This window comes from Prunus persica, chromosome G3 (assembly GCF_000346465.2).
Source record: "Prunus persica cultivar Lovell chromosome G3, Prunus_persica_NCBIv2, whole genome shotgun sequence".
NCBI lineage: Eukaryota > Viridiplantae > Streptophyta > Magnoliopsida > Rosales > Rosaceae > Prunus > Prunus persica.
Window position 1 is genome coordinate 15438721 of NC_034011.1, and position 12482 is coordinate 15451202.

The 12482-nt window shown below is 37.9% G+C and overlaps 1 protein-coding gene, 1 long non-coding RNA gene and 1 pseudogene across 2 annotated transcripts; 1 reads left to right on the forward strand and 2 right to left on the reverse strand.

The window, feature by feature from the left end:
- On the reverse strand, nt 3549-4641 carry LOC18782876 (annotated as a pseudogene).
- On the reverse strand, nt 4924-7702 carry LOC18784044 (protein ACCELERATED CELL DEATH 6). The gene is made up of 2 exons (XM_020559992.1): nt 6236-7702; nt 4924-4932 (listed from the first exon to the last, which is right to left on the reverse strand). Exons 1-2 carry the CDS (start codon nt 7700-7702, stop codon nt 4924-4926), a joined length of 1476 nt encoding a protein of 491 aa, XP_020415581.1.
- On the forward strand, nt 10898-12458 carry LOC109948296. Its single transcript, XR_002270938.1, has 4 exons — nt 10898-11069; nt 11158-11235; nt 11779-11836; nt 12412-12458. It is a non-coding gene; the product is annotated as an uncharacterized LOC109948296 (long non-coding RNA).

Below are 12482 nucleotides of genomic sequence, written 5' to 3' on the forward strand. Positions count from 1 at the left end.
GTGATAGGATCAACACTCTATAGGCCCTTCTCACATGTTGCATATCCCACAAAAACTCCCCTTGTGCTTTTGGCATCCAATTTCTGTCTATTCTCCTCTGGTTTATGCACAAAACACACACTGCCAAACACTTTTAAATGAGCAACACCTGGTTTTCTGGTGCTATAGGCCTCAAAAGGAGTCTTGTCCCTAAGAGCCTTAGTAGGACATCTATTCAAGATGTACACTGCTGTGTGGACAACTTCTGCCCATAGATAATAGGGCAGCTCCTTCTCATGCAACATAGCCTTAGCCATCTCTACCACAGTCCTATTTTTCCTCTCTACCACTCCATTTTGCTGGGGTGTGTAAGCCATGGAGAATTGTCTTTGAATCCCTGCATCTTCACATAGTTTATTGAATTCACTAGAAGTGAACTCACCCCCTTTATCACTTCGAACACATTTCACTTTGTAACCACTTTGCAACTCCACCATAGACTTGAATTTTCGAAAACAATTTAGTGCATCCGACTTGTATCTCAAGAAGTAGACCCAAATCATCCTTGTAAAATCATCTATGAGTAACATGAAATATTTGTTACGAGATTCATTTTGCATTGGTCCACACAAGTCCATGTGTATAAGTTCAAGAGGTGTACTAGCTCTCCATGCTTGATCTTTAGGAAACCACTCTCTGTGTTGTTTTCCTAATTGGCAGCCTTCACACACTCCAATTACAGTTTCCAAATGTGGCAGCCCGTGTACCATCTCTTTTTCCTTGAGTTGGTTTAGGCCTTTCAAGTGTAAATGCCCCATTCTTTTATGCCAAACCCAAGTAGAGTTGACTACACCAGCTCTTAGTGCAACAAAATCATTTGAGGGTAATGATAGTGGATAACATCTATTCTTTCTCATTTCCACCTTCATAACAAGGTTCTCAAGAGAAGAACTATCATAGATGCTGCACATGCTGCTCCCAAATACCAAATGATAACCATGTTCATCCATTTGGCCCACACTCAAGAGATTTTCTCTCAAACCAGGCAGATACATGACCTCTCTGATATACTTTGCACCAGAGTTTGTGTCAAGCACCAAAGTGCCCATGCCAGCTATACTTACAAGCTCCCCTGTTGGCATTTGCACCTTGCCTGTGACTTTTGAGTTTATGTCAATTAACAGCTCCTTCTTCCCAGTCATGTGGTTACTGCAGCCACTGTCTACATACCATTCTCCATTTTCACCCTTTTTCTGAAATTGCACAATTTGCAAAAAACAGATTCCCTCTTACTTCTACTTGGCTTGCATTATTTGCTTTCTGTCCTCCTTTGTTTACAGTGCAGTCTCTGGCCCAATGTCCAAATCTATCACACTTATAGCACTTGGATTGACCCTTATATCTGCATTCTCCATAGTGAAATTTAGAGCAGACCTTACATTGAGGCTTCACCCCATCTTGCTGCACAAGATGTGATCCATTTGAAGTCTGTCCAGCGCCAGCTTGCTGTGGCTTCTGTCTAGACTCCCATGGTTTGTTGTTAGGCTTCCAACTCTTCTGAGACTTGGTAGAACCAAACTGAGCATTATTCTTGTTCTGCCCCTTTTGATCAATTGAGAAAGAACCAAATGCTTTCTCAGTTATGTCCACATTATGCATGTCAAAACGTTGCTCTTGACTCTTCAATATTGCAATAACCTCCTGCAATTCAATGGTCTCCGAACTCTTTGTATTTTCAATCACCAAACAGATGGGATCATAAACTCTACTAAGACTGATTAACACCTTTTGAACCAGCCTCTCGTTTGATAACACCTCTCCAAATGTTTTCATTTGATTTATCAATTCATTTAATCGAGTAAGATATGCAGTAAGTTGTTCACCTTCACGCATCCTCATATACTCAAATTCTCGTCTAAGATTCTGAAGCTTTACAGATCTAACCTGATCACCTCCATGATATTCACTGTAGAGCAGAGTCCAAGCCATTTTTGCTGAATCGGCATTTGCAATCCGAGGGAAGATCTGGTCAGAGACAGCGTTTTGTATGATGCCCAGTGCCTTTGCATCCTTCATGAGCACAACACACATCTCTGCTTCAGCTTCTTCCTCCGATGATTCTTCAACTTTCTTGGTCTTCATCTTCGAATCAGAGACTGGAATCCCCTTTTCTACCAAACCCCACATCCCAAGAGATTTGAAGATTGTCACCATCTTGATCCTCCAGAACTCGTAGTTCTCACCGGAGAAGATTGGAGTTCGTACGTTTGAACTTCCAGATCCAGCCATCGTTTGGTCTGAATCACAGCAGCTTTTCTTCTCAGATGTTCAGCTGAGCTTCGATTGAGCTCAGTGACCTTCACAGTTTTACGCCCAGATCAAGAGACCCAACCTGGCTCTGAGGCCATGTTAGAGTTTAGGAAAAATATACAGAGAGAAGAGAGAAAGAAGAAGAGCTGAATCAAAATAAGTTTGTATTTTCTATTGTATTCTCTCTGCAACATTTCGGGCAAGCATAGTGTGTGCTATATAACAGTTAGAGGAATAGCTGGATTCTCTTACATCACTTGAGAATCACAGCCTTACATCCAAAACTGCCTTCTAAGATCTTTACACGTGGCTATAGCCACTTAACACTAACTGACGCCTCACACTTGCCTATTTTAGAGACTAAGTGAATACACCATTTCAGCTTAGGGACTTTAATCACACTCTCATCAGCTCACCACTTATATTTCAACAGTTTCATGGTCCTCAAAGAAACAACCCGTGGTCACTTTGTCTACAACTGAAGCTGAGTTTATAGCTGCAGCATCGAGTGCATGTCAAGCAATTTGGTTAAGGAGGATCTTGCAGCAGCTCAATCATGAACCACGAACATCCACAACAATTTATTGTGATAATAGTTCTACTATTAAGCTCTCAAAGAATCCAGTGATGCATGGGCGTAGCAAACACATAGATGTTCGGTTCCATTTTCTTCGAGAGCTTACCTAGGATGCAATCGTGGAATTGGTCCAATGTTCTTCAAGGGAGCAGGTGGCAGACATCATGACCAAGCCTTTGAAGCTGGACGTGTTTCAGAATTTGAGGGAGTTATTGGGTGTGTATCCACTCATGGATATAAACTGATTGCTGACAGCTTTCAGTTTAAGGGAGGACGTTGAAGTTGTTAAGACTTCCTAGCCGTAAGGGTTAGTTGTCCTAGGTTGTAAGCTTGTTTCAGTTGTTGTTGATAAGTCTTATTCTTTAGGAATAAGTTATTTGTTTTGATTCTGATTTAATCATGTACCACATTGTTAGATGGTAAAACGTGGGCTACATATTTCCAACTTTTAGTTACTCTTTTGTAAGGCTATTTATTGCCATAGTTGTTCTTTGATTCAATAACATATATTCTCCCAGCATTTGAGTATTCAGCAAACGTGTGTTTACTTGTATTTTATGAGTGTCCGACCTAGATTCTCAACAGCAAGATTGAGCAAGCTAACAAGCCAAAGGTGTGAAAATCATATTTTCTTTATCGATTATAAATTTCAAAAGAGAAATCAAGATGGTACATGAACAAATCAGAAAACGTCTGCGGTATAACCTTCTAGAAGTAATCAGCTTCATACCTTTGGCCCAAAACTCCAAACCTTTTTATTTACAACACTCCTTCCTCCACCACCACTGAAACCTCCACCGTCACATGATTAATTAAAAGTCACAAAGTCTTGTTGTGCATAAACTGAAACAGTGAGTGAATGCCAAATTTTCAATGGGGTCTCTGTATAATTAACCCTTTTTTAATATGTAAAAAACCACAAAAAAAGATTAGCTCCATGTGAAAGGCAAAACTCCATGGAAGTCACTGTTTGCAAGATTCAAGTGTTTCAAGCTCTTCATATCAGAGAGGAACTTTGAAATTGTACCACTTAGCTGATTGGAGCTTAGATCAACATGAATCAACTCAGGAATTGCAGACATTGACTTTGGTATGGCTCCAAACAACGAATTTGAAGGTAAAGACACGTTCTTTAGTGAAATCAGGTCCCCAAACTAAGTGGGTATTTCTCCATTGAGGGAATTAGAGGAAAGGTTCAAGCTTTTCAAGGTTTTCAAGGAGTGTGATTGAAGAGGGTATCTTCCCCTGTAGCTTATTACCTAAAAAATCGATGTGGGTAAAGTTCAAATTCAAGTGTCTTAGAACACTACCACTTAGATTGGCATGAGAGATGGTCACAGACCTGAGCTTCTTCATGTTGCCGAGAATGACAAAGGGTCTAGAGTCATTGACTTGGACATTGGAGACAATGAAATCAGTGAGGTTTTGGAGGCGCGCGAGACAGACGCCTGTGAGCCTGCGAAGCCTGTTAATGCAGGTGAAGGAGTGAAGAGAGACGGAGGGATAGGAGGTGGCAGAAGGGCTTGGAGGAGTCGTAGAGAGTGGTGTTGGGGTGGAGGAGGAAGAGTTGAGTGTAGGGGTCTTTGGATGTTGGGATGTTGAGAGGGCTTTGAGTTTCTTTGGGTCTAAAGAGCTGGAAGATGGTGAAGATGGGGTTTTGGGGGTGGTGGAGTTTGGTGGTGTTGTGGAGTAGGTATAGGAGATGGGGTTTTTGGGGTGGTGGAGTTTGGTGGGGTTGGAGAGGAGGCAGAGTGGGCAGCAAAGGTGGTGCGATTATAGAGAGAGAGAGAGAGAGAGAGAGAGAGAGAGATTTATTTATTTATTGTTTTTAATATTTTATTTATATTTTAATTAATTTAAAATTTAAAATTTAAAAATATAGGATCCCTAGTTCCACGTAAGCAACTAACAGAAAGATCTAACGAAACCCTAACGGCAGAACCACTTTGTAACAAATTTAAAAGATTGAGGTACGTGATTGTAAAAATTAAAAAGATAGAGACTAACATGTCTTAAGAGTATAATCACAGGGTACTAAACTGTAATTAACCCTTAAATTAATCTACCTACAAAATATATGTAAGTTACTCAGTAATTATTTACCTATGTATCTCTATAATTTTCCAACGGACAATTAGCTAAGTAATATATTTTCGACAAAGACTAATTTGTATATTAGGTATATAGTAATAAATTTAAAAGATCTGGGTATGTTATTGTAAAAATTGAGAAAGTAGACATATTTTAAGGATATAACCATAGGGTACTAAAGTGTAATGAACCTTTATTTTTATTTAGGTATACTTTGTGTTCTTGATTTTGTTTTGGTCGAATCCCTTTTTTATTGATTAGGTGCCCAAATAATAGGGATTAAACATAAATGCTAAAAATCAGGGATATTTTAATGAAATGCTATGAGAACATTATAGTGTTGACAAGTATGAAGATGTCATAAATTGTAAATATTTTCTAATACTAGGACAACAATTAACTACATTCAATTATGGGTTTTTTTAAAATAAAGGTTGAAAAATAGGTGAGTTTATTTTAAGAATATAAGAGTTAAAAGGACCTATCTTTTAAGAACCCTAAACTCTAAGGACTTATTTTTTGTTAAGTTTTGATAGGTCAAATTACAGGTTAAAAATTTGGTGCATAATCTGCTTTTTCTGGATTTTCTGTAATTGTCTTCTCAATATAAATTTTAATTCTTTCTTCTAATTCTTTATTGTATAGTGAAATGAATGTGTTAAACATATGGACAAATCATGGATGTATGAGAATAGAAGAAGAGAATAATATGAATAAGATAGGTTAATAATTTCTAAGGATACCATTGATTGATGATTTAAGATGTCTACTTGGAACCGTCAATTGATGATTTAAGAATTTTGTGGGACGGAGTGGGTTCTATATTACTTACTTCTACCCCTCCTCGTCATCAAAATGGGTGATTACTCTGCCCAACATTTGAAGAATCTGTGCAAACTGACCGGTTGGTTTGGCCATAACCAACCGGCCGCTCAAAGGAGCTGACTGGTAGCTCTGCTACATCGACACCAAAGTTACTCTCTGCTGGTGCAGTTTAAATCATCCATTAACAGCCGATTTATATTAGTCATAGAGTTGCAATCAATAAAATCTAACTGTTTTCAGTGTTTTCTCAATTATTATTTTCTCCTTTTTAGTTCTTTGTTCAATTTATTTAAGAGTGATAAGAGATAGGTGTGATATAGTTTGTAAACATATAACCCACATCATTTGGGAACTCAATACCAGCAGTTTAAAGGAATTCCCTTGGTTATTATGATACCCAAAAATCATCATCATGAGTAATATATGATAAGAGTATATATAGCACAAACTTACCCCATGATTTGATGCAGTGGTTTCCAAAGTGCTTTCTGAAATGTCAAGAGCTGTCATGCCCCTACCATTCACGACCTTTAAGTTGGTCCTTCTATCCCAAGTCAAAAGGTACACAACCTTGTGATGATGGTACATCGTTGCCAAGTGCAAAGGAGTATTTCCTAAGTTGTCTTTTTTGTTTATCAACATTCGAAACTCGCCATTTTTGAGAAAATATTTGACAAGATTGTCTTTGCCAAATCTTGCTGCAACATGGAGTATATTTTGGCCACTGGAGTTCTTCAATTCCCTTGAATCGGGACAATGTCGAAGCAGCTCTTTAACAATCTTGACATGACCTTTGCTTGATGCTGAATGGATTGGAAAGTTGCCACCATTATCCATTTGATGAGAATCAGAGAGGCGTAATTCTAATAAGAAACGAACCCCATCTAGATAATCAATTGATGCTGCATAATGCAGTGGAGTCCTCCCCTTCTCATCTTTTGAGTTCAAAATATTTGCTTCCATGTTTGATATTATCTTTAGGACTTCTGGCGTCAGAAAATGAATCAAGTATAAACAAAAATTTAATTTTAAAAAAAGAAAAAAAATTATTAATTGAATGTACGTACCTTTATTATGGCATCCATGAATTGCAGCAAGCAAAGGGGAATTGCCTTGAATTTGTGTGTTCTTATCAACTGCTCTTTCATTCATGATCTTCAGGATCTCAACAAGTCCTTGTTCAGCGGCCAGATACAAAGCGGACTTTTGTTCCTTATTAGTATACAGTGAAACGGCAGGATCGGCCTCTATCAAACGCTTGGCTGCTGATTGGTGACCTCCAATCAAGGCCTCGTGTAGGGCAGTGTTTTCCTCATTATTTTTCATCCTTAGCAACGTCAATACATCATCATTATTTTCAACATCTGTTGTTCCTCGTGCTTCACGGAGAAGAGTGTTTGTGGTATCTACATCCCCGGTTTTGGCCGCAATGTGGAGCGCGGTGTCGCCCTCAAAGTTTTTCTCCAACAAAAGAGGCTTGTGAAGTTGTAAGATCTCGGCCGCTAGTTGGGCATGGCCGAAGGTCACAGCTATGTGAACAAATGTGTCATTCTCGGGGCTCCGTCGAGACAGAAGTTGAATGCTAGCATTTGGATCATGAAGCTTCTTCGCAATAGTGTCGTTAAAGATACCCTTCTTACCCACAGTTGCATAGCTGTATAGCTGCTGGTACAAGCGCAAGTTATCAGGATCCTCAAAGTCCCGTGTTTGATGATGTGCTCCTATTTTCTTTGATAGTAGTTCCTTTACACTCCGTCCCAACCTAGTACAAACATTTCCAAATTGCGCGCCATTTTCTACATCTAACCCTGCTTTGTATTGACACTCCTTTGTATTGACATTGTCGTCATCGTCGTCAGCCATGCTGACACTATCAGCCCGGGGTCTCACCGGGGCCTCGCCCAGTTCTTTGTCAGCCATATTTAGAGCCCGAGAGAGAGAGAGAGAGAGAGAGAGAGAGAGAGAGAGAGAGAGAGAAGAGAGAGAGATGGAACAATAGCTTGCTTTAATAGTGTTGAAAGTCAAGCAGGAAGGCACTGTGTTCTCGTTCATATTCAATAATTTGTTGAAAAGTCAAAGAATGTGGAGCCCAAAATGATAGAGCTACTATTTAATTGGTTGAAGAAAAATAATGATGAAGTTTGTCTGCTATATTTCCTTGAGAGCCAACTATATATCCATAGGAAGCTAGAGGAAGACTTTTACCAATCAATCAATGAAGACTAGAGGAAGACTTAAATACCAGTGAACGGCTCCATTTTTGGTTGGGGGAATGTGTGTGTGGGTGTTAAAACTCATTGGAGAAAGACTAGAGGACTATATCACATCAGGTTGGACACTTTTGAACATTTATGTCATGCAAATAGTAACCTCTCACTTTCCATCAATTTCATTTCAGTACATAATTCCAATATATCTTTCTTCTAGAAAACATCAAAGTGGAGGAATCATTTATCAGAGAAAAATCTATGAGAAAGCTGTGCGCATACTGAAAAACAAACATAATCGAATTAGTTTTCCAATCATGTGCTTCTATTATTCTCATATCAAACTTTCATACTACTTCATACAAATAACCGATTTTTTAAATAAAAAAATATGAAGAAATAGCTACAAAGCAAGCAAGCTAATAATAACCGAAGTTTTTGTGTTGACTATTAATTATCGGTAGTGGCTTAGGAGGAGCACAATAATCAACCATGAGTACCTATCTCGCATCAGGTAGACATATATGGACGCTCTGGTTTCTCAATTAATTTGATATCAATCCTGTTACTTTAGCCACTTTTGTTGCCTTTAATCTCCTCATGGATCTCCTTTCTCTCAAAACCCTAGACTCTCTCTGAAGTTTTGCAGCCGCCGCACAACGCCCTCCCATCCCCCCTTTGGGGGTGGGCGGCTTCCCCATCTTCCATCTTTCTCTCCTCATCTCCCTTTCTCCTTTCCTAGTTTTCTTCCCCTCTTCTATTCTCTCCCTAGATTTGTCTGGATTTTGGGTCCTTTTGCCCAGATCTATCTGGATCTTGTCTTTTGTTTGTTTGTTTGTGTGTTTTCTATTGTAGGTCCTTGGTGACTTTTGTTGTTCATGGATGTGTCTTGCTGTCATTGGGATGGTTGCGTTGTGGTGTTGTCAACCCAGCTTTTCTCTTTGGTTTTCGTTGTGTTTTTTACGCAAGTATTGCAATCCACCGTAGACGCCATGATTTTGTTGCACCTTTTGGTCCACGCATATGGAATTCGCTCCAATTTAGTGTTTGGAGTTGGAAAAATGATTGTTGCTGGTTTGTGTGGGATCGGGTTTAGCCTGTGCAAAATAAGAGGTTTAGCCATGTTGGTGCTACGAGTCTCTTTGGTTTGCTAGAGAGGAAGTGGTGCGGTGTCCTTGTTTCTGTGTTTTTTTAGTCTAATAATACAATAGGAGTTTGCTATTGTATGTATTTCGGGTTCGACTTTTCGATGCAGATTCGTCGTTACTGCCGTTGCGCGGTGGATTTGTATTGTAGGTCTAAGTACAGATAGTTTTTGTCTGCCAAATTGGAGTTTTTAAGTTTTTCTGGCATATGTAATTCTCTCCAGATCAAACCAATTTATCTTTTTGTTTGGTCACTGGAGATGTTGTACTCATATTTGGCATTGCTACTACTCTGTACTTTTTTATGTGTTATCAATAAAATTACTATCGCTTTTTATCAAAAAAAAATCTCCTCATGGATCATTTGGACACAAAAAGAAAAATCTCCTCATGGATCAAATGAATTTTTTTTAAAATTTTAAATTAGTCTAAAACGTTTTGGCTAATTTGAGGCTTTGTCCTAATTAAATAATTTACGGGCTATTGACCGAAATGGTCCCCCAGCTATTGCTCAAGCTTCATTTTGGTTCACGAACTAAAATTTTGATTTCAGTAGTCCTTTAACTCTCTATTTAGTATCAAAATCGTCCTACCGTAAAAGTCTGTCAATTATTCCGTGAAATCGAGAGGGAAAGCCGTTTTGGGGCAAAACCATCTAAAAGAATATCTCCATCTTGGATCTCGAGCCTCTGCATTTAGCATAAGTGCATTTAAATGCATTCAGGCGGGACACTTTTGAACACCTATGTCATGCAAATAGTAACCTCTCACTTTCCATCAATTTCATTTCAGTACGTAATTCCAATATATTTTTCTCTTAGAAATATCAAAGTAGAGGGACCATTGACCAGAGAAAAGTCTATGAGAAAGCTATGCGCATACTAAAAAGCAAACATAATCGAATTAGTTTGTGCTCCTCTTATTCTCATATCAAACTTTCATACTACTTTATACAAATAACAGATTTTTTAAATAAAAAAATCTGAAGAAATAGCTACAAAGCAAGCAAGCTAATAATAACCGAAGTTTTTGTGTTGACTATTAATTATCGTTAGTGGCATACGAGGAGCACAATAATCAAATGAATTTATCCAATAAACGAAAAACAAACCATCAATTACGCATTCCTATTCCTTTCTGTATGAATTTATCCAATAACCGATGTTTTTGCACAATAAATCAAAGCAATAAACGACTCTACAATTTATAGATAGCTCTGCTCAAGTCTGGTGAGATTAAAGTGGGAAAAAAGAAGAAGTTGAAAATGGACTATTAATGCTTCTAAGGGGTAAAGCCACGTGAGTTTGATTTCTGAGTAGCCTAAGGCAACTGAGAAGAGCCATGCACCAAGAAAAAATAATAAATTAATGTGCCACATTATATGAACTGCAGCTTTAGTTGCCTGCCAATTCCAACAAGAAAGGGAGGGAAGTAGTAGGGGTGGGCATAAAAACCGATAAACCGATCAAACCGACCAAATTAAATCAAACTAAACTGAAAAAGAGTGTTTTTTGACTAAATCGAAAAAGTCAACGGTTGACTTGAACAGAACCGAAGGTCAATGGTTCGGCTCGCGATTCTATTTTTTTCAGAACCGGTAGACCTGAGCCGAATCTGTGAATATTTAAATATATAAATATGTAACACGTGGAGTCGTTTGATTGGCCAAAAAAAGATGCATGTGAGACTGCTTGCAGCGTATCCCTCAGATTTTTTTTTCTTTCCCGTAACCCTCATCTCATGCGAATCGCGATTGTCCCCTCTCTTTTACTCAGCCTTCTTTTCTCTCTTCTATTTTCTGAAAACCCTAAGAGGCTGCGTGAGGCGCCTCTCTCTCTCTCTCTCGACCTACCTCATCTTCAATTCGACCTCGGATCTTTCAGTGAAAACATCAGCATCGGCGCGCCGCTCTTTTATCGACCTCTCGTCTGCTAGGTATCATCTCCTCTCTCTCTCTCTCTCTCTCTCTCTCTCTCTCTCAAGTTGACCTAAGCCTAACCCACATCACCCCTCTCTGTTTCAGGCACGCACAGCACATACCTGATCAATTCTAATCATTGCACTCTTGAGGCAGCCGCCACAACCACCTCCCTGGCCGAAGGTAAATTCTCTCTCTTCTATACATTATGGGTTTTTTTTGGCTTTGAAATTTATACCTATATCATATGGAATTATGCTTTGAACTTGAGAAAATATTTTTGCATTTTTTTGAAAGATTCTTCCATTTAATCTGCTTGTGCTCAATCTGCCTGTGTGCTATCTGTTTTTTGATAGGATAAGGAAGAATAGAGAAAAACATAGAGAAATAGAGAAAAACAGAGGAAAAAAAAAGAAAGTTTGATTTTGAGTATGAATTAGCTAATGTGTCTGTGCTCAATCTGCCTGTGTGCTGTCTGTTTATGGTTACATATCTTAAAACATTAAGACCTGCATTTCTCTTAATTTGTTGAGTTCAGTTTTAGGAGAAGCTTCAATTCAAAGATGATATTTGCTAACCAAAGTCTGTTCTGAAATTTTGGTTCAGTTTAAATGTTGGTTTTAATTTTAGGGTTTAAAGCAGTGGTATTTTAGGGTACTTGGTTTGAATTTATGAAAGGGATGAAGCTTGTTTGTAACCTAACCCTATTTCTGTTTTCATCCACAGTTGTTTAGCATCTCAGCTGTTGAGCTTCGAAAGTTGGGAAAATTTTGCTTAAATTGAGGTAAATATTTTATGCTAAACCTATTTTGTTTTGTTTTGAGTTAATAAGTTTGTATTATGTAATCTGTAATATGTTTTGTTGATTCAGTGTGTGATTTATATCTGTTTTGGCTCTGTTTAAATTTGTTTTTTGGATAATATATATGTTTTATTATGTTTATGGATAGGAAAGTTCTGTTTTGACTCTGTTTAAATTTGTTTTTTGGATAATATATATGTTTTAATCTGTTTATGGATAAGAAAGTGAGAATTTTGACTGTCTAGATCTGTTAATTGGATAATATATATGTTTTAATTTGTTTATGGATAGGAAAGTTCTGTTTTGACTCTGTTTAAATATGTTTTTTGGATAATATATATGTTTTAATCTGTTTATGTTTAGGAAAACTCTGTTGTGATTGTGTTTAAATCTGGTTTTTGGATATGATATGTATTTTAATCTGTTTTATGGATAGGAAAATCTATTTTGATGGCTTAAATATATTTTTTGGATATGATATATGTTTTAATCTGTTTATGGATAGGAAAACTTTGTTTAACTCTGTTTAAATATGGTTTTAATCTGTTTATGAATAGGAACCTGCTTCTAATGAGGCTCAAATGCATGGGGTTGATGAATCTGTTTAATCGCTCAGCATAACTGTCAG